Below are 21,769 nucleotides of genomic sequence, written 5' to 3'. Positions count from 1 at the left end.
CCCACTGTCCCCTTTCCTATGAATGTTTTCAACTGAACCTTGTGTTGGTAATGCAAGTAAACTGGTAGAGGACAATCTAAAATCCCTTTCACAAAGCGTAAGCTTTACTAACCATCTAATCGTTTGCAGAAAACGTGGCTCGCATTTTTTAGATGCAACAATTAGTTAATTCATGAATTTTATATTGGGGATATCCGAAGTTTTGGCATTAATTTCGAGCAATCAAAAAGTTCGGTTTCGGTCGAATATTTAAAAAAGTTTAGGCCGAAACATTAGAAAACACATATTCGGCTGAACCGTTTGGGCCAACCGAAACTTCGGTGCATCGCTACTGAAAATGCCAATGGCATTTCGTGAAATATATATTTTGTGAAAATACTGTGTATATCCGTTGTTGCTGTTTGGCCTAAGGCAGTGGTTCTCAACCTTTCGTTAACCGTGGCCCCCTAAAAGTAACTTTTGGGCCTCGTGCCCCCTTTAAGTAACCCTGTAGGACCTGTGCCCCCCAAATTAAAATGTTAATGCCAAACACATGTTGGAATTCAGTACTAATTTCTGCTTCAAACAGATCGAATAGAATAAACAAGAATCCGTAATCGTAAAAGACCTCAATACAGACAAATAGTTTGTTAAATAGTCGATTAAATTAGGAAATAAAGTTAAGAAGAAAATGGATTTTAGTGGGTGTTTCTGGTGAATCTACACCCGTGGCCCCAGGAACACAGCTTGTGACCCCCCTGGAGGGGCTATAGGCCCTGGTTGTAAACCACTGGCCTAAGGTTTATGCACTGGGTTTTGGAATACGTTGGACAGAATCACCGGAAAACTGCGACTTATTGGGGTTTGATTTCACTTTCAAGTTCTAAGCCCTAAAAATTTCTCGTTTTTTTTCAATTTTCACGTCTTACGTTTTATCCGCAAATTGTTTTGGGTTGTGTCCATGTGTCGCTTTCGCCTTTCTTCGGTCAAATCTTCACATTTTCTGGTAGCTTCAATTGCTTCTGTGTAATACTTCACGGCCTCCTTATCACGTGATGTTTTTTCGCAAACAAACCCAAGGTTGTTCAACAAGAGACCATAGACTCCATATTTGGCTGCATCATCTCCAAACTTGCGTTTCAACAAACTTATTCCTTTCCTGATAGTTTCTTCCTCCAGTTGATGGGAGCCGATCAAACATAGACTGTATTCAATGTAATGCAAACACCTGGCCTCACATACACATCGAATTTTGTCGTCGACTTGTGGTAGAGTTTGAATCTGGTGACGCATGCCAGCGATCAAGGGGATCACGTGATCTTCCACAATGGGTTTGTTTGTGACATCACTGTTTATCATTGATTTGTTTGTTTTACCCAATTCCAACGCACAACCCTTTACACCTCTCGCTGAGTCATCGGGACTTTGTTGCTTTGCATAGAAATCTGATGCAATATGGCAGAACAGGATCGACTCGGTATATTTCTTCGCATTTCGAAGTTTTACAGCATAAGTTTCCAATTCATTTGCTGTGGTTTTGACTTGACCTTCAATTAACCTTGAAAGTTGTTGTTTTATCAAATTTGCTTCGTTGTATTTTCCCCGTTTCACAGAATCTGAGTATTTCTGAACCAACTGGGATTTTTCGTTGCTTCCAACTGAAAAACAAAAATCGTATTTATATCCTATTTATTCGAATGTGAGGCATATAGTTTTTGACCGTACAGTCTGTGCGACTTACAATCGAGGGCGGCTTACACTTTAATAATTATTATAATCATTACCACCCCCTGCTTTTCGTTTAATTTCGCTTTTCAATTTCTGATGCATGTTGGCTTCACCCGTCAATGTATGCTCTGCTGGGCACAATTATTTGCGTGACTTACATTTGATGACAAATATTTGTACAATAAAATTTTAGAAACCATATAAGAGTGTTATAAACCAATAGTACCTGACACTACAAAGCGGGGCTTATCATCGAGTAAATACGGTAATTACAAAACAAGTGAAAACAGGAAGAAACAGAAACGAGGAAAACTTACTTTTGGGTTGAAATATTTCATCGAGGTCTGTGCTAGTGACGTCATCTAAAATATAAGCATTTTTGGTTTTGGTTTGTCTAAATTTTAAAAACAACGCACGCATACAATTCAGCCACGTCCAGTTAAACTAATTGAATTAACAAAACCGGATGTTTTCACCTAGGACTTACAAATTTTGATTTGGACATCAGCAAAACGGGAGAGTTATGGTCACAATTACGCAATAGACAAAATACCTTGTTGTTGTGGTGATGTGACGTCATGCGCTGCTTCCATCTGTTGTGGTCGTGAACTTTGACCTCGTGGGGTGTCATGTGATGCGCTGGGAAGGTCGATGTTGACTGCTGGTCTGCTCGATTCTGTCAATCAAAAAACATCAGTTGTAAAGACACTTGAATGACGGAAGTGACGTATATACATGACGTCATCGCGTAATAAAATCGACAAAACAATAATTGGTGGAAATTTTTGTTATTTGCAAGTTTAGTGTGTATTTATGCAACCAACATTCGGTTTTACCTATTGGTGTCAGAAATGTTTGGTCACGTGGTGAAAACTGGCGAATCGGAACGAGTTGATTCTCAGCTGGTCTTTCAACTTTCAAATCCATTTGCCTCACAGAATTTGTCACTTGTTCCAGAATCGCTGCTGGGTTTTGTGCGTCAACTAAACTCTGAAATTTGTCTCTAACTTCAGTTATATCTGGACGTTTTGTTGGATCGTGCTCCCAGCATCTTTTCATTTCTTCTTCCATCACTTCGACTTCTGCTTTTTCGTCGTTGTGGTTGAGACTTGCTTTCAAATCATCAATCGCATCACAGTTTGGTCGCTCTCCGTTGATGATGGCGTTCGTCAGGGTATTTATTTCTGCTGGTGGATAAGGCCCTTCACAAGTGAGAGACATATGAATTACCAAGCCAAACCCATACACGTCGTGCTCTTGTTTAGGCGGCATTGTAACTTTTTTAAGTTTTTCTGGAGCGGTGTATAGAGCTGTGAATTGAACCTTCTCTCCAGTGTCTGGAAGTCGAACAGTTGTTGATCCAGTTGTGGCAGCAAGCTTGGCCGAGCCAAAATCTGCCAATCTTGCGTGCAGATCTCTCGTCAGCAAGATGTTTTCAGGTTTCACGTCGTTATGAACCAATTTGTGATCAGGCAAGTTGTGGATGAAAGCTATTCCGTCCGCTGTTTCGACCAACTGACGAACACGGAGTGGAATTCCTTTGGTGATTTCGTCATTGAGAAGGAAATCTCTGAGGTTACCACCTTCATAATACTGCATGACAATTCCCATGCCATAAGGTAGCGTCAACCAGCCATATGTCCTCACTACGCTTTCAGTTTGAGCAGATTGCAGCTTGCCTAGTTCTTTCATTACTCTGTTGAAATTAAGTAAGACTATTTTGATTTAACGTCTTATAGTTGTGATTTCGAATCATGGCTTTGTCGTTGTGCTATTCAAGGGTTACGGAAACTAGGAATGCAATATTTAGAAAATAAGCTGCCGCCCCTTAAACATCAGACCCAGAGGTCAGACAAGCCGCCCTGGTACTTCTATCTTCAGTCGTACTGCCAGGTAAATTCAATAAAATAAACGGCCTTTTTCACAAACAGCCCATAAATCGTCAGGTTAAAAATAAAAAGCCGAATTTTACCTTGATATTATTATTTTTTAAATCCCTGGGAACACTGTATACAGTGTATACGTAACGTATACGTTTCGATGTTTACTATAGTGACGTAAAATGGATTATGTGAAATTTTATGCAGAGAACCATGTGCATAATTTGTCTGCTCTATTATTGGTGGTTCATGCAACTTTATGTTATACACGATTTATCGTGCATTGCTTTGTTTCTTGTCATTCTTATCAAACGTATCCGATGTTATTGTGACTTTGAATGTAAATATTGCACTCTAGTGACAAGCAATCAACGACAAATTTGTCTTGACTGCAAGTACGTGCTGGCGAGTGTATCGTAACATGCTGTGACGTCATAATGGACGTGTGTATATTTTGTCACAGCTTTGGCACCGATTGAGTTACATCTGTGGGCCATTTCTCAAAGTTGAAAAACTGCTTTTTAACTTGACCGAGTTTGCACTGTAAGACGTCGTAGTGTCACCGTATTCGCCAATTAAAAGCAACTCGTTTTGGGGTGTGATATTGGTGTTCTGCTGGGCGCGTACATGTAGAAATTACTGAGAAGCACAGAGGTGACCTGTTTTTTATTTGGCCACCTCTCCAAATAAATTCCGCTAAAGGACTTTCTATCTACGCTTGACTCCGACTTCGAACAGAAAGCATGCAGAAATGCCCAAGAAAGGTTTCGCAGACCAAAGCCTGCAAGCGATCCAATGGGAGTACAAAGAGATTGCGCTACCGAGACCTGTTGATCACGATTACCCTGAAAAACGGTTTTTACCCAGACATGTAGTAAAAAACTTTCATATTTAAATGCTGTTACTAGAAAATGTAGCTGGGCCTTGCATTATATAAGATATGCATCTAGTGTAGACTTGATGGAGATAATGCTAACCGTTGCAAGAAAGCTTCCGGTGCCACAGCGTGATGAGTGGATTGCGAGGCCACCGATGTATAGAAGAAGACAGGAAGAAAAGCGAACTTTGCTGCGTTGACCAAGTTTATTGGTGAAAAGAGTCAACAAGCGAATTCTGTAAGATGTGTATTGTGCGCCTACCCACATGTAGTGTACGACTTTCCTGCCTTTAAGGAAAAGACATACTTAGAGCGGCGAAGGTTTGTTCGTACAAAAGGGCTGTGTTTTAGATGTCTTAAGGGTGATCACATTGCCAGTGATTGCAACGCAACAAGTACCTGCAAAGTTGAGGGCTGTACAGGAACGTCCCATCACCATCTCTTACACGATCCGGCCTTTAGAGCTAAGCCGTATTTCATCGACAACGGAAATCCTGCTTGTACCGTGATTCAGACGCAGGAGTACAGTGCCAGTGTGAATGCTGCGAGCGTATACCTGAATGTTGTTCCAGTTGTTGTGCGACATGGAAACACAGCAATCTCCACATATGCTGTCTGGACCAGGGGTCCACTACTACATTTTGTGAATGTAAATTAATGGATAAATAAGGAGCCGGCGGCAAACATAAACAAATTATTTCAAATACGCCAACGACGCCTCGTCATTTCAGCACTGTTACGATATCCGTTGCAGTTAAACCGCTAGGTGGCGGAGAAGCAATTTTTCTGAGGTTGTCGTGGTCAACAAAATTCCTGTGATGCTAAACGTTGTGCCAGACACACAGACGTTAAGAGCGCATCGTTCTTTGCAAGACTTGAGGTTATGCAACGTGCCAGGAGGATCGGTTACGTTATTGATTGGAGCCAATATTCCTGTCGCACATCGCCTAAAGTCTATCCACTCAGGATATGGTTATTGCCCAGGTCAGAGTTGTAAGTCGGGCCGGGCTCGGGCTTAATCGGGTTTCTCAAAAACGATTTGGATTCGGGCTCCAATTTCTAGCCAGGTTACAACTCTGACCCGGGTGCTTTGAGGACGCCTTCGGGTTGGTCTTTGCTTGGACAAACCTTCGAATCAAAAAATCCCACTGCCCGTGTCCATTTCGCATCTGCTGTCAAAAATGCTCACGCCGTGTTCTTGAGCGATGAAGGAGATTTATTGCCTACTGCAAAAAAATGGGGACATGTTGGATACTCCATTTTCGACCGAAGATTGAAGAATGTATCGGAATGTGAAGGGTTCTACTAAGTTGTTTGATGGACACTATGAATTGCCCGCCCTGCCCTGACGACATGACCACCAAAATAAGCCCGACAATTTGAAAATGGCGACAAAACGTTTGGGTTGCCTGAAGCGCCGCTTGGCAAAGGATGATAGAATGAAGACAAAATATGCAGAGCAAACTCAAACCATTACTGATAAGGATACGCTGAAGAAATTTTCTATGAGGATTTACGTACAGATCGCGGCAGACTTGTAACAAACTTGAAATTGGAGCCCGAAACCCGGCCCGAAAGTTGATTGACAGGCCTATACATTGAACGCCTCAAGAAAGACTAAAAGACAACAAGAGACAATTGGCCTTAAACAATGCGTTCCAGGGCTGTTTGATATTAGGTCAGGTCCAGCAACTCGCTACATAAGCTAGTAAAATTTATTCAAAAAGATACTGACACAGAATGTAAAGTCAGGCCCGAATCAAGCACATTTTTAATAAAATCTAAGCCCGAACCCGGTCCGACTTAACAACTTTAGATTGCCGTGTTTGGTACATTCCCCATCACGGTGTTCTGAATCCCAACAAGCTAGGTAAACTCCGCGTTGTATTTGATTGCGCTGCTCAAATCGTGGTTTGTCACTGAATCATGCTCTGATGCAAGCCCTCGACTTGGAAAAAAGTTTATTTCGCAAGGAGTCCATTACTCTTGGGGCCGATATTGTAGCCACGTTTTATCAATTACCGCGATTGCCATCATTTTTTATGGTGCCCAGGAGGCGATCTGTCTAAAACTTCAATTTCGCACAGAATGAAGGTTCACCTGTTTGGCGCAGCTTCGTCCCCAAGCTGTGTTGCATTTTGTTACGACAAGCTGCCAGTGACTTTTGTTGTCTTTAGTTTTTTGTTTGTGTTTCAACGAAATTGGCAGTGAATTGGATCCGCTTGTCTCCGCTACTAATAGTCAACTTTGGTAATAGTCAACGAACTACTTGCGAAAGGCGGGTTTCGGTTTTGACAAAATGGTTGTCTAACAGGTTTTGGATAGTTTACCAACCGAGCAGCTGTCACTCTCCAGATCATTGTTTGATCGGCTTGGGATCGTGGTTCCAGTGGTTTGAAGTTTATGTCGAAAATTATGTCGGCAAGAAATTGAGTGGGATGACGAAGATGCCACCCAAAAAACTTCGAAAATGGGAAGTTTGTTTGTATTGCGTACAGCGTATTGTTTCGCGACGAGGTGTGGTTTTACACATGTACTCGGATAACGGCACCAACCTGGTTGGTGCGAAACGTGTTCTAAAGGATGGAAATCGAAACTGGAACTAGCACCAGATTGAAGAACACTTGAAGCAGAAGAAAATACAATGGACCTTTAACCCGCCCAGCGCTAGTCACATGGTAGGAGCCAGGGAGCGGATGACCCGTTCGGCAAGGCGCATACTTTCAGCTTTGACAAACGAACGGACGCTCACTGATGATCAACTACAAACTCTGCTGTCGGAAGTTGAATCAATTCTGAATTCTCGTCCGCTGACACCGGTCACCTTGGACGTTGATGATAAAACTCCACTTAACCCAAACCACAAGCTCAGGAAAGCAAACACTTTTGGTGGTCGGCCATCACAAAAGACGATTGAAGTAAAATGATACGCGGAGTATTCACAAGTTGTGTTTAATTGTTCCTGCCGAAGAGACAGCTTGTGTAAGTACATGACGGCCCAGTGGCTGTTAGGTCACTTCTAGATGACGTTTTGCGGCTCTGCAGCCCAGTGGAATTTGGAGTATCAGAAATTTTCTTTGCGCTCCTATTAATTGTTTATGGAACTGTAGCGAAATTTTATTTGCTTGTTGGTTTTTATCGCCATCACTTTGTTTTCATGCTATTTCGTTGTGGCACCTTCGCTGCTTCCCCACGACGAGATGGCTTTTTCTATGGGCGCCGTGAAACGTGGTGGTGTCGGTGTTAGTATTGGTGGTGGGTTGCCACGTGCCCGGTGTAACTTTGCTTTTACATTGTTTTAAATATAAGTCCGCGCCCATAAGCTAAACCAGTGTGTGGGAGTAATTGGCTTCAGTGGTAAGCCGTTATTGCAGGGTTCTGGACCGGTTGCGAATTAAATAAGCAGGCTTGGTGCATAAGATCGATTTATCAGGCCTGCTGAAATAATTCCGTAACAGAACATTATGTAACACGCTTAAGTACATTGAACAACAAGTGTTTGATCGTTTTGTTACATCTGCGCATGCGCGAACTGTAGCGTGGTTTAATATCGTTTCTATGTTTCTTGTGTCAGTGTTAGAGCGTCAGTGTTCGACAATTCTGAAGTATGGCGAAAACGTGATTAATTTTAGTTTTATCTCCTGCCGTAACAAATTACTTAAATACGAAATCGTCGTATAGATTAGTGATTCGGCAAATCGTTTATTCGGCACTTCTCATATGTTTCAACAAAGAACAGCAAACGTCTCACCTACATAGAGAATGATTTTTTTAAATGGTGCGGCAGAGACAGGCTAACACAGTGGTCGGCAAACGCCGGTCTGCGATGAGTTCGTTACCGGGCCGTATAATTTTTCGGGTTAAATGCTTTAAAACATTTTGTCCATGTATCCCGGGGGTGATAAACTAATTTAGACGTTTCTATTGCTAAATATTTGTGGTTTTTTGAAGGCCGGTCTGCGATAAAAATTCAGTTTTAAAAACGGACCGCAGTAGGAAAAAGGTTGCGGACCCCTGGGCTAAAGCACGTTTTAGTTTCGTATAAAAGGTATAGGACTTGATACCGCCTAAGTAGCGGGCGAGTACAGACACTGCAATGGTATCAGGTATCGACGCCGACACAGTATTGTCGTACCAACCCTAATTGTATTGAGCTGTCATAATGGTGTAATGACGTGTGTATATTTTGTCACAGCTTTGCCACCGATAGAGTTACATCTGTGTGGGTCGTTTTGTCTTCCAGTTCGGCAATTAAATACATTCGTTTTGACAGTGTGTAACTGCGATAATTACTGAGAATACACAGAGGTGACCTGTTACGCGGTTCGAAGAACGTGGCCAATTTTACGAAGGGACTGCTGCCTTACACCGTCTTAAGTTTTTGCATTTTTTTTTTATGTTTCTAGGTTTGACAAGGTCCGTTGCTACGCTACTCCTGTACTTAACACAACAATATAAATCAATCCATGCATCGTAAAATAATACCCCTTTTTGTAAAAGCATAGAGTCAATAAATGATAAGCTGCAGACAATGCACACTGTTCTGACCTATTACGTCTTATCAGTGCAACTGGTGACGAGAGATCGGCCGTACATTGAGCAAATTTAATGCATGAAAAATCCTTGTGATGCCCAGAGAATTTGTCGCATAATAGTGTGACTCGATTCCGATCTCTCGTCACCAGCTGCACTGATGAGACGTAATAGGTCAAATACTCCTTTTGTTGTAAAACATTTACGGATTTAGCAAACCAAAGTTGTAAACAACTTACGTATTTTTAAACAGTTTCTTAGTTTGCACCCCGCCATGGCATTCCATTACTTTAACAGCAACTTTGTCGAGTTTTCTATGTTTTCCGACGAGAACCACTCCGAAACTTCCAGAACCCACAATACTTGACTTTGGGTCACACAGAATATCATCAGCCTCAAATTCACGCAACTGCAAAAAATAAATGGATTTACAAACTGACTGCACAAAGATCGCCCCAAAATCCGCTTAAAACGTGCAAAGTCACACATGCAAACATAATTATGCTGAATCAGATTGTGTTCGGTCCAAAATACTTACATTAGGTTGACTTGGTTGAGCGCTTGCCATGGTTGACGATTGTTATCGTGAATCTTGCGATTTTCAGTATTTCACTCTGTTGGGCTCGACTGAATACTTCCTATTCGACTGCAGATCGATCGGCTTTATCACAACAGTTACCATGGATACAACGTCACAATGACATGGATTGTTCGGTGTCGCAACTTTTGTAAACGATCTGAACGCGAACAACCGACTCCGCAACTTGAAACCTGCGAATTTACTCCTGCCTTTGTGCGCTGACACCGGGCTCTCTGACGTGATATAGAGCCTTGTTTCAGGCAGTGTGACGCCACAAGCGTGTCTGGGCTCTTGTTTCTATCGTTGGGTCGCAGAAACAAAACGCTATGTAGGCTGTACAAAGGACACAATACTGGTGTTTTGCTATCACTGCGATTAAGGAGCATCATGTGGCGACAAAACAACCCAAAGCCTTGCACTGTATGTTCGCATCCCAAAACATTTATTATTATTAAAGGCACGCCAACAAATAATACCGAGCATGAACCGTAAAGACGAGTTTATAATGATCGCAATTATGTGCAAATTATCCACAATGTCGCAATAACTATCAAGTAGCCATCCATTTAAATGCCCAAGACGGAAATGTTTTCCTTGTCCCAGTTCAATTGGTTAATACAGTGATGTACAAGCTTTTTTAATGGGGACCAATTATGATCAGGTGAAGACGTTTACGAGTATACGTGATTTAAGTTAATTGTGGAATTTTGTTGCATCACCATGTATACTTACACTTTTTTACCAGGAAATAAAGTTCCTTGGAGAGTTTTTGCGTGAAGTCGCAAGTCGCCACAACACTAAAACTTAATCCACACTATAGCGGGCTATGAGCAACACAGTTTGAAGCAACAGCAGCGAGCCGTACTTCAGTTAGCAAGTCTCTTACATGTATGCTATTGGTGGGGATACACAGAGAAAATAATCTGATTTCTCTTGCACAGAGGTTCTTGACTAGGAACAGATTTCCAAGGCTTGCGGGGAAAGCTGAATCATTAGGGCTTGGGAATAATAGTGGGTTACGTAAAAATACAGAAGAGGGTGCAAACACTGTTTAGTAAATTCGAACGGACGCCGACAAGCTGAAGTTTAGATCACTGCTCTAGCGACAAGGATTTAAATATGACAACCTCATTAACGTGGATTTATTCTGACCAATACTTGAATAAACTAAAGAGTTTTTATTAAGTTTGCCAACAATTTACCAATCAATTGATTGTTACTTTGCCGCCTAAATGAACAACATTAAACACATGGGCAAAATAATTTCAACCAACAGCAATACCAACACACAGCATCGGTAGGTTTCAAACAAGCAAAGTTGTAACAAAGTAACGCTTTGATTCCACCTAACGGCAAACCATATTTACTTTAAAATGTTCACAGATTTTTGAAAGTTATTTAAAACTTGTAGCAGAAATTTCAAAAGTGTTGTTCACACTGTACAAACGATAACAACAAAACGACTTCAAGCCTTGAATATTCTAACAAAGTGAAATATATTGGAAGTTACTTTTTCAGGCAAGGTTTTAAAGTTATTTAAATGTAAACTTATAAAATGCAACTTCAGTGATTTAAAACTATTGAGATTGTAAATGTTGAAACACGAATAAAAGTCAGATAACACGTCGACCACGTGGTCTGATGATGTAAGTGAAGTCATCAGTTTCAATGATGTCACGCTCTCTGGTGGGTCGGCTCCGGACACCCGGATGTTGGGGATTAGGAGGCGATAGATTCGTCGAGTTGTCGGAAAACGACGCTTCCCTCATCCAGTTGTTCCTCGGTGAGCTCGGTAAATGTACTTGTGTGAGGAAGCGGCACGGAAGACTGATTCTCCTAGAGGGCGTGGATGCTAAATCCTCGCTCGGATCTCCTGCTGATAAGGACGAATGGTGAAGAAGATGCAGAGATGGATGCCTGGTTGCCATTGGAGAAGGCGTTCTGGAATCACCTAGTGGCGCACCAGAGCCACACACAAAATGTTGGGGAGAGAACCTCTCCTGTGGGCTCGGAGTGGGTGTGACGTCAGTTTGCCCCCCCTGCAGGTTCGGTCTCTCACACTGACCGCGTCGACGCCGCACATGATGTTTAGCGGGAACCGGAGACGGTGAACCCTCGCTCCTGATTGACTGCAATGTGTCACGTGACCCACGTCTTCCGGTGAACACGGGATGAGGATCGATAGAGCACGGGGAGACGGAACCGGAAGCTCTTCCATCGTCACATCCGGAATCGGTTGAAGAGGGAGGGGGAATCCCCGCCGGACTTGTTGTTGAACTGCGACGAAACATTACGTCATCTATGTCGTCGTCTGGAAGTGGGGGTTTGCCAGCATTGTCGTCATGGTTGCGTTGGGGTTTGGGCGAGGGGCGCCGGAGGGAAAGTACCTTGGGGTCGTAGAGATGTGTAGAAGCATCCGAAGTGGAGAGGGATCTTCTGCATAAAGATCTTCGCGCCTCTTGTGGGGGTTCGCACGACCTGGAGGGAGTTCCCCCACCCCCTGATGGGTAAACCCCCTCCACTGCTGTGGGAATCCATATGCCAGCGCTGCTGCTCTCGTACTTCGAACGCGAATCCAACCCACTGTCGCTGAAATATCTTCGATAATAACTGGGTAGAAGCGATCGTCTGTTACGTAAGAAACCAGACTCCGAAACACTTTCTGTCACAGTTTTCTTCTTCCTGCCGTCTTTTGCTTGATCCGGACCAATACCGCTTTGTTCCAAATCTTTCTTCCCAACTTCTTTAACTGCAAAATCGCTTCGCGGTTCTGGGAAAGCACCAACAGGTGATTTACCGTTAAATCCAAGCTTCGTTTCTCCCGAATATTTTTTCGACTTTCGCTGGGGTTTTTTCCCTGATTTTAAAGACGCTGATGACGTCACTTCTCCAGTGGGTATTGCAGACGCGCGTCGATGACGTTATCGTTTTTGGGAGCATGACTATATACGTCTCATGTTGGTGTTGATGATGTGACGAGCTCTGTCGGTTTCAAAGGACAACGACAAAATCCAGCCTGAACCGATGTATCGGCCACTGTCGGCGCTGCTGACACCGACCGGTTTGACGCCAAAGGTACTAATTCATCAGACACCGCCGCTTGAGGCAGCAAAGATGCCATCCTTCTGATTTGGTTGTTCTGAGTGTTTCCAACTTCCACGCTTTCGCTGCGTTCGTTCAACGACTTCCGGCTTCCGGTACGCCGCTCGTTCTCACGCTTCACCACAGCGCCACCGCGTGACTGGGTTGTGGATTTGGAGCTGTTTTGTTCACTGTGCGATTGACGACTCGAAAAACTGTTGGTTTGCACATACGCCTGCGCTGGGCGGCGCTGGAGAAGCTTATATTTCAACGAACCGGGGAGTTTAGATTTAAGGCGGGAATCCTAGAGTTGGTTCCGGTGAAAACTTTTCTGCTTCCGGTTATCGCGTCTGACTTTGTTGAGAGTTTTCATAAAATTTTCGGCAAATTTTTCATCCAACTTTGAGTCTTCCTGCCTCATGATTTCTATTGCCGCTCGTATGATACCCTGTCACGCCACCTACTGTCACAGTGACGAACTGTTCCTCGCCAAAAAAGAATTATGAGCAAAAATGGTGAGATAACCCAACAATAAAACCAACACCATCGCCAACTTAAACATAAATCGGACTTTGCAACCGAAAAAAAAGTGTTTTGTAACACCATTGCCACAATAAGCTAAGGTGAACATAAACACGTACTGGGATCTGCCCTGAAGCGTTTATGCAGACCAGTGATTATGGCACACTCTTTTATAAATCGTAGTTCGCCAGGGCATTGAAGGCGTTACACCGAATTAAGCCCGGCTCCCAACCATTCCCACATGGCAAGGCGGAGACTAGAAAAATCTAGCTTGCGGTGGGATTCGAACCCACGACAGGAGTCTTTCCTGGACTCGCGCTCTACCAACTGAGCTACACAGGCTCAGTGGAGAATTTGCCGAACGTTGGATCACAAGCACCGTTGCCTGCTTCGTATACTGCACATGTCAGCTTCGCAGTATAGGGGATCGCCAATTCGATAAGCTAAGGTGAACATAAACGCGTACTGGGAACAGCCCTAAAGCGTCCATGCAGACCAAAGATCACGGCATACTCATTTATATATCAATAGCACTGCCGTACAATGAACATTGTTACACTGGCTTAAAACCGTCAGTATTTAACTTAAATAGCCAGTGTGACTAAACATTGACTTAAACTTAAATGCTGGTTTCAACCTTTTTATATTTCAGTATCGAGGAAAGACTCGACCACCTCGAACAAGGAATGGCCGAAATTCTCAGGCTCCTACGTCACAGGGAAATCCCCCAATCACGTGACCAGACCACGTGATGTTTGTCGAAGCTTTTTTCCGTTTTGTTGTTCTTCAAATGTACAAGAAAGTTTTTCGCAAAAATTTGCTGCGGGCGGTTGGCATGGCAACGCGAAAATGGCGTGCCTTATCGTAAAAGTACAAAAAATCCAAAGCGTTGTGGTTCTTACTTCGTTACAGCGAAAAGAGCATCTAATCATTTTAAATTGACCCTATGTATAGTTTACAAGACTAGAAAAATTAAAAAAATCTTAAAAACTGGCGAGTAATTTTTTTAACCACATTTAAGTTAGAAAACATGCTTTAACATTTCACATAGCACATTGTGACATAACAGAATAAATACTAACAATGGCGAAATTAGCAAACCACATTTGAAAAATAAGTTTCCAAACGAGCAACGAAGCAGAAATTATTTGAGCCAATTTTGTTGCCAACAACCGTTAGGTGCCCCTAAAGAGCAGTGGAAGTTGAAAAGTAAATTCTTATGCATGAACGCAAACCGTATTCGAAATTGCAGACCGCACCGCAGGTTCTTATTTAATGGTTTGAGGGCCAAGATTTGTGACAGTATTAGTGGATTGTGCCACCTGATCTCAATACATTTCAGAAAGCAGACAGTTTGTGCTTCTGAGATGAATTTTATAAGAGTATTGCACAATAACAAACTGAAAACAATGTAACGATTTGGACCAAGCAATCAGTTTTTGAAATTACCAAATGTTTGATTACGCATTCTTTGACTTTTGAGCCGAACTCAAAAGTCGAAAATGAAAATTACAGTGCAGTAACATGAGAGAACCCACTTCTAGTAGGTATCTACAGTTAACCACGTCTGTATGGTATATACCACGAAACGTGAAGTCTTAAAGAGCCAAACTTGCTACACGCACCTTAGCATAGCAAATCGGGAACAAATGCCATGAAAAAACAAGATCTGCAGGCGTCCCCGAAACTAGTGTGGCAAATAAAAATCTAACAAACTGAAATACGCCCTGAAGCCTTCATGTGGACCCGTGATTCTCAAACTGTGTGCCGCAGCACACTAGTGTGTCGTAAGAGATTTCCAAGTCTGCCGCGAAATATTTCCTATTTAAAGTGCAAACACTCCCTGGTGTTTTAGGACTTCATGGCGAAATACTAATGGGCACGACCATGTTTCCAATCTCATATTTTTGTTTTTAATGATAAAAAGCATCCTTGCCCACCCCAAAAAAGTTGAAAATTTACATTGTTTGAACAACTTTTGTTGTGTTTACCTGTGAAGTGTGCCGGGGAAGAAAATTTAGTTTTTTAATGCACCGTATGCTTAAAAAGTTTGAGAACCACTGATGTAGACCATCGATCACAGCATGCTCGTGCATACTCATATATAAATATATAAATTATAACACGCCAGGCCTATCGAAGACGTCATGTACATAAAGCTTGGTGTCCGACGGTTTTGATACGACGCCCTAAATAGGTCTAAAAATGCATTTTCCACTCACTCCAGATTTAAAGGCAGTGAAATGACACGTTGAAAATTTATTAAAAGCCTCGGTTGTTTGATAAAACAGAAATCAGTCTTACCTTAGGCGAGTGAAGTGGATTCGTCAGCGTTCCGCAAACCATGTAAACTAAATCAATATGTAGATGCCGCAGCAGTTGGTCTACACAATAAATTCCATGTTGCATCAACTTTTAAATTCCACTGCACTGCATTTAGCCACAGAGTAAACATTCCAACACATAACTAGACACAAACTGCTGTTGATTAATATTTTATGCAAACAAAATATTTATCACACACAAAGTCATCAAACTTGTTCAAACTGCCACAATCCTATCTCTACATCACCAGCTGTTTTTTATTGCTTTCTTAACCCGTGCACATAAAACCTTCCACTTGTTTTGCTGAAACGCGAGATTTTCACAATTTCGACGCCGAACAATCAACTCGCTTCCACAAGTATTGTTACGTCATATAAGCGCCGGTTTGTTTGCAAGGTTCTTTGAATTGAACCGAAGGCAGAGTTTGTGTGTTGGTGAAAAACGCTCAAATACTTTGCACTGGTCGATGTGCGATGGATAAAACTGCAAACAATATGTGTATATCATCAACATTGGAATCATTCCAAACAACTTGAGGTAAGCTAAAGAGTTGACTAATAATGCAGTAATGAGGTTCAATCTGTGATATCATTTAAGGCTCAAACGACCATTGAGTCGTTAAACATATGTAGAATTTTTTTGTCGAAAAAAAAATGTTGCAAAATGTTTTGTGACGTGCAATAAAAATTACGCGTCATTTCAAACAAACAAGTGATTGTAATTAAACAAAGTCCGTCGGATTTTCAAAAAAAGGAAGAGTAGCGACCATTGTCGCTAATCCATTTCTTTCCAAGCTTGTGACGTTTGCCTTTTTTGCGCGTGTTTTCCAGGCGTTTGTGTTTGACGCGTCATTCTATTTTGCAAATGAAACAAACGGACGCTTCAAGTGAAAAATTACATCGTAGCGGTTGACCGAACAAAGCTCGTTCCCACTTAAGCGGGTTGACTTTCCATGTAACCAACACTGACGCATTTGCAGACGAAAAAGTTGCTGCAAAAAAATCGAAAAAAAATCGAATTCTATCTCAAGATCGCCGAGAGCACTATTATGACGTCACAGATGAATCACGTCGCCTGAAGCGACTGAAATCAAATTCCCAGGAATTTTAACCTTCGAAAAAGTTGAGCCCAAACTTATGTAGGTTTCGTTGTTTTCACAAATTTGCAGCGTTTCTGTGTTGGCAGGATTTAAGTCAGCTGCGCTATATAAAGGAATACTGCTCGTGATTTCTGTCAAAGTTTTACTGCAAGTTTGTAAACCTTCTTTGCATGGTGAACCAATAGGTTATCTGGGTGAAAAATTGCTTTTTTTGCATTGATTTGTCGGTGAATGTTAAGTTTTGCAATTGGCAACACTCTGAAGAAAGCATAAAGTTGAAAAAGGTTTAGAATAATAGAAATGGATTAGAGCAGTTTAAATCAGTTTCAGTATTTGAAATGTTTAGTATGGAAGATCTGCATTATACGTGAGTCCTAAAGGCAATGCAGAAAAGCAGTAACAAATATTTCAATGTTTTTCAGCGATCAGAGAATTGAAAACCAGGAATCATGATGAAATTGGTGTTTTCTTTGTTGTTTCTTGTTCTGCTTGCACCTGTGATCGAAGGTTAGTGTAAAAACCGATGTCGAGTTTGGGTGAGCAGGAAATGTAACATGTTATGTAAGGAACGGGTTTAAGTTTGCGCGGGTCTGCGGTAAACTTCAATAAGGTTCGGGAAGGAGCAGAATTATAAAAACTAATTTTTCACACAGGTTCGGGTAACGTTATTTCAGGATTCAAAGCGTTTATAGCAGTGATTCTCAAACTGTGTGATTTCCAAGTGAGTCGCGAAATATTTGTTATTTAAAAACCAATTGAAATTCATTTATTTCAATTTCTGCAAAATGCTTGTTATATCTTTGTTGTAAAAATTAAATCAATAGATTTTTGTGATGAAAATAAAACCACGCTTTAAATATTTTCTCTCACTTTGTTGCTGAAATTTCACTCAAAAATAAACATTTTTCATCTAAATCATTGGTTTTAATGCTCGAAAAACGAATCAAATTTTGAAAATACAAATTATACAATTTAATTGTTCTGCATTGTTACGTCACACACACAAAAAAACAAAACAAATCATTATGATGATTATAATCACAACAAACAAAAACAATATCGTGTCGTCATAATAACATTATTTTTTCAGTCTTTCGTTTGCATTCCGCAAATTGTTTTGGGTTGTGTCCACTTCGCGCTTTCGCTGTTCCTCGGTCAAATCCTCACATTTTCTGAAAGCTTCGATTGCTTCTGTGTAATATTTCACGGCCTCCTCATCACGTGATGTTTTCCCGCAAACAACCCCAAGGTTGTTCAACAAACGACCGTAGACTCCATATTTGGCTGCATCATCTCCAAACTTGCGTTTCAACAAACTTATTCCTTCCCTGATGGGTTCTTCCCCCAGTTGATGGGAGCCGATCAAATATAGACTCAATTCAATGCAATGCAAACACCAGGCCTCACATACACATCGAATTTTGTCGTCAACTTGTGGTAGAGTTTGAATCTGGTGTCGCATGTCAGCGATCAAGGGAATCACGTGATCGACCACAATGGATTTGTTTGTGACGTCACTGTCCATCATTGATTTGTTTGTTTCTTTTATTTGCATCGCACAATTCCTTACACCTCTCGCTGCGTCATCGGGACTTTGTTGCTTTGCATAGAAATCTGATGCAATATGGCAGAACAGGATCGACTCGGGATATTTCTTCGCATTTCGAAGTTTTACAGCAAAAGTTTTCAATTCATTTGCTGTGGTTTTGACTTGACCTTCAATTAACCTTGAAAGTTGTTGTTTTATCAAATGTACTTCATTGTATTTTCCCTGCTTCACAGAATCTGAGTATTTCTGAACCAACCGGGATTTTTCGTTGCTTCCAACTAAAAACAAAAAGAATATTATCGTATTTATTCGATTGTAAACCGCGACTTATTAAGTTTTTAACCCCACAGTTTGTGCGACTTTTAATCCAGTCTTACATTTTAATATCATACCAATATTATTTCCACACCCCTGCGTTTTGTTTTATTTTGCCTTCAAACTTCTTTACATGGTGGCTATGTAGGAGCAGAAAGGAGTATTATGAAACAATAGTGTTTAACACCACACAATGCGCCTTACAATCGATGGTGGCTTATAATCGAGTAAATAAATAAAAAACGGTAGTTGCAAAACAAATGGAAACAGGAAGAAACTGAAACAAGGAAAACTTACGTTCGGGTTGCAATATTTCATCGAGGTCTGTGCAAGTGACGTCATCTAAAAGAATTTTGTTTATTTATTTCGGCAAAAAATTTTTTCTCTGAAACATGAAAACAACGCGCACATATAATTTGTTAGGTAGAGTCAGTCAGTCGAGTTTGCATATTTCCAAAATGTTTTCAAATTCTAACAGCAGGACCGTTTAGTTACTTGTTACGAATTTCAGAATTAACAAAATGACCTAACAAACCTATTCATCTATGACGTAAGCTAAGTCGAACCGAAAACAGCACAATTTTGTAAAAGAAAAAAGTACCTCGTTGCTGCGGTGATGTGACGTCATGCGCTGCTTCCATTTGTTGTGGTCGTGAACTTTGACCTCGTGGGGTGTCACGTGATGTGCTGGAAAGGTCGATGTTGCTTGCTGGTCTGCTCGATTCTGTCAATCAACAAACATCGGTTGTAAACACACTTGAATTGCGGACGTCATTGTTTTATAAACAGCGAAAGTTTGAAAAAATGTTTGTTAGTTGCAAGTTTTGTGCCTCGTAATTCAACCAAAATTCGGATTTACCTTGTGCTATGTAAAATGTTTGGTCACGTGGTGAAAACTGGCGAATCGGAACGAGTTGATTCTCAGCTGGTCTTTCAACTTTCAAATCCATTTGCCTCACAGAATTTGTCACTTGTTCCAGAATCGCTGCTGGGTTTTGTGCGTCAACTAAACTCTGAAATTTGTCTCTAACTTCAGTTATATCTGGACGTTTTGTTGGATCGTGCTCCCAGCATCTTTTCATTTCTTCTTCCATCACTTTGGCTGCTAGTTTGTCCTTGTTGTTTTCGAGACTTGCTTTCAAATCATCAATCGCATCACAATCTGGTCGCTCTCCGTTGATGATGGCGTTCGTCAAGGTATTTATTTCTGCTGGTGGATAAGGCTCTTCACAAGTAAGAGACATATGGATTACCAAGCCAAACCCATACACGTCGTGCTCTTTTTTAGGCGGCATTGTCACTTTTTTAAGTTTTTCTGGAGCGGTGTAGAGAGCTGTGAATTGAACCTTTTCTCCAGTGGCTGGAAGTCGAACAGTGGTTGATCCAGTTGTAGCAGCAAGCTTCGCCGAGCCAAAATCTGCCAATCTTGCGTGTAGATCTCTCGTCAGCAAGATGTTTTCAGGTTTCACGTCATTATGAACCAATTTGTGATCAGGCAAGTTGTGGATGAAAGCTATTCCGTCCGCTGTTTCGACCAACTGACGAACACGGAGTGGAATTCTTTTGGTGATTTCGTCATTGAGAAGGAAATCTCTGAGGTTACCACCTTCGTAATACTGCATGACAATTCCCATGCCACACGGCAGCGTCAACCAGCCATATGTCCTCACTACGTTTTCAGTTTGGGCGGATTGCAGCTTGCATAGTTCTTTCATAACTCTGTGAAATTTAAGTTAGACTGTTTAATTCGAAGTCAGTCCCTCACCAAAGATCAGACCAAGGGTTTACGAACAATATTGCGCCATTCTACAATCGACATGTGATGCCAGGTTAAAATTTCAACAAAAACGCCCTAAGTCCTGTCAAAACCCACCCAAAAAGGGCTTGAAACTAAAATCTGATCAAGAGCAAAACAAGCCCAACTTGACTTCAATTACAACACGGTATGCGATGCTCATGCATGAGAATTAGTAAGAAGTGTTTTACGAAAGCCCGCACTTAAAAGCGCAAACAGTAACTCAAAATCAAAAGCATTTGGGCGGGAAAACCGCAACCCTGGCAACACTGTCTGCATTGTTTCGTCACACAGGCTTATAAAATAACGTGATTGGTTCCACTCTGTATGTCTTCGTTCAAGCGTAAATATAACTAGTGACGTAATGGGAATTTTAACAAACTTTGTCCAGTCAAGCATGAAGTTTTAATTTTGTCATTTATTTCTCATTTTTAAACGCTTAATTGCACAAAGTTTGTTAAGAATCCCCCTTAAATTCTCGATCCAACATCTTAAATTAGCGTGATTTTAAAAATGCACAAAGATTAGTGCAAACCAAAGTTGTATAGTTGAAAAACAAACTTACGTATTTTTAAACAGTTTCTTAGTTTGCACCCCACCATGGCATTCCATAACTTTAACAGCAACTTTGTCGAGTTTTCTATGTTTTCCGACGAGAACCACTCCGAAACTTCCAGAACCCACAATACTTGACTTTGGAACACACAGAATATCATCAGCATCAAATTCACCCAACTGAAAAACATAACAAATGGATTTACAAACTGGGCTGTTGCATTGCAACCATGCAAAAATTTGCTCAAACAAAGCGGGTTTCATAACGCTACAAAAACGTTAATATGGTTCAGACGTTTAACAAAACCAATTGCCATGGTTGACTGCACCAAATCCACCTCAAAACCCGCTTAAAACGTGCAAATTTAAGCATGCAAACATAATTACGCAGAATCAGATTGTGTTCGGTCCAAAATACTTACATTAGGTTGACTTGGTTGAGCGCTTGCCATGGTTGACGATTGTTGTCGTGAATCTTGCGATCTTCAGTATTTCACTCTGTTGGGCTCGAATGAATCCTTCCTCTTCGGCTGACGATCGAACGGCTTCGTCACAACGGTTATAATGGATACGACATCACAATGACTTCGATTGTTCGGTGTCGCAACTTTTGTAAACGATCGGAACGCGAACAACCGACTCCGCAACTTGAAACCTGCGAATTCACTCCTACCTTTGTGCGGTGACACCGGGGTCTGTGACGTGATATAGAGCCTTGTTTTTGGCGGTATGTCGTCACATTTGCGTATGGGCTTTGTTCCTGTCGTAGCGTTGATAAAATATCGGGTTGTAGGCGGGACCGGAATGGAAAGACAGCTTTCCGAATCCAAAACCCCGTCTGGCAATCTCCAATTTGATTCGTTTTCTAAACACGAGTTTCACTGCAAAGGGTTGTCTCTTAAATGCCGCAACCGAAGTTTACGACCATAAGGCTCCTTAATTAAGTTGCAC

At 41.5% G+C, this 21,769-nt stretch overlaps 3 protein-coding genes across 3 annotated transcripts in view; 1 reads left to right on the top strand and 2 right to left on the bottom strand.

Annotated features, from left to right (window-relative positions):
* LOC145222841 (voltage-gated inwardly rectifying potassium channel KCNH2-like) overlaps positions 1 to 15,088 on the top strand; it is a 46,819-nt gene extending 31,731 nt beyond the window's left edge. The window contains exon 25 of the mRNA XM_080089071.1: positions 13,833 to 15,088. Coding sequence (XP_079945197.1) covers positions 13,833 to 13,932 — 100 coding nt within the window. The 3' untranslated portion in view covers positions 13,933 to 15,088. The remainder of the gene's footprint in view (positions 1 to 13,832) is intronic.
* LOC145238541 (uncharacterized) lies at positions 898 to 9,785 on the bottom strand. The gene is made up of 6 exons (XM_080101747.1): positions 9,536 to 9,785; positions 9,237 to 9,406; positions 2,544 to 3,403; positions 2,261 to 2,383; positions 2,025 to 2,069; positions 898 to 1,637 (listed from the first exon to the last, which is right to left on the bottom strand). Exons 1-6 carry the CDS (start codon positions 9,563 to 9,565, stop codon positions 898 to 900), a joined length of 1,968 nt encoding a protein of 655 aa, XP_079957873.1. The 5' UTR covers positions 9,566 to 9,785.
* A 2,594-nt stretch (positions 15,089 to 17,682) lies between the features above and the next one.
* LOC145212049 (uncharacterized) lies at positions 17,683 to 21,725 on the bottom strand. The gene is made up of 7 exons (XM_080080083.1): positions 21,241 to 21,725; positions 20,829 to 20,998; positions 19,328 to 20,187; positions 19,070 to 19,192; positions 18,766 to 18,810; positions 18,175 to 18,431; positions 17,683 to 18,054 (listed from the first exon to the last, which is right to left on the bottom strand). The coding sequence occupies exons 1-7, from the start codon at positions 21,268 to 21,270 to the stop codon at positions 17,683 to 17,685; spliced, it is 1,857 nt and encodes a 618-aa protein (XP_079936209.1). The 5' UTR covers positions 21,271 to 21,725.
* Positions 21,726 to 21,769: the final 44 nt, after the last annotated feature.

The sequence above is a fragment of the Phallusia mammillata genome, chromosome 1, assembly GCF_965637545.1.
Source record: "Phallusia mammillata chromosome 1, kaPhaMamm4.hap1.1, whole genome shotgun sequence".
NCBI classification, from domain to species: domain Eukaryota; kingdom Metazoa; phylum Chordata; class Ascidiacea; order Phlebobranchia; family Ascidiidae; genus Phallusia; species Phallusia mammillata.
Note: the sequence above shows the minus strand (reverse complement) of the source record. Positions and strands in the feature narration are given on the sequence as shown.

Coding starts and splice junctions, on each gene's coding strand:
- LOC145238541 (XM_080101747.1), bottom strand. CDS start 9,565: ATGGCAAGCGCTCAACCAAGTCAACCTAAT. Junction 3,404..9,236: donor AAGAAACTGTTTAAAAATAC/GTAAGTTGTTTA, acceptor TAATTTCAACAG/AGTAATGAAAGAACTAGGCA. Junction 1,638..2,024: donor TGAAATATTTCAACCCAAAA/GTAAGTTTTCCT, acceptor TTTGTTTTTCAG/TTGGAAGCAACGAAAAATCC.
- LOC145212049 (XM_080080083.1), bottom strand. CDS start 21,270: ATGGCAAGCGCTCAACCAAGTCAACCTAAT. Junction 20,188..20,828: donor AAGAAACTGTTTAAAAATAC/GTAAGTTTGTTT, acceptor TAAATTTCACAG/AGTTATGAAAGAACTATGCA. Junction 18,055..18,174: donor CCGATGACGCAGCGAGAGGT/GTAAGGAATTGT, acceptor ATGCGACACCAG/ATTCAAACTCTACCACAAGT.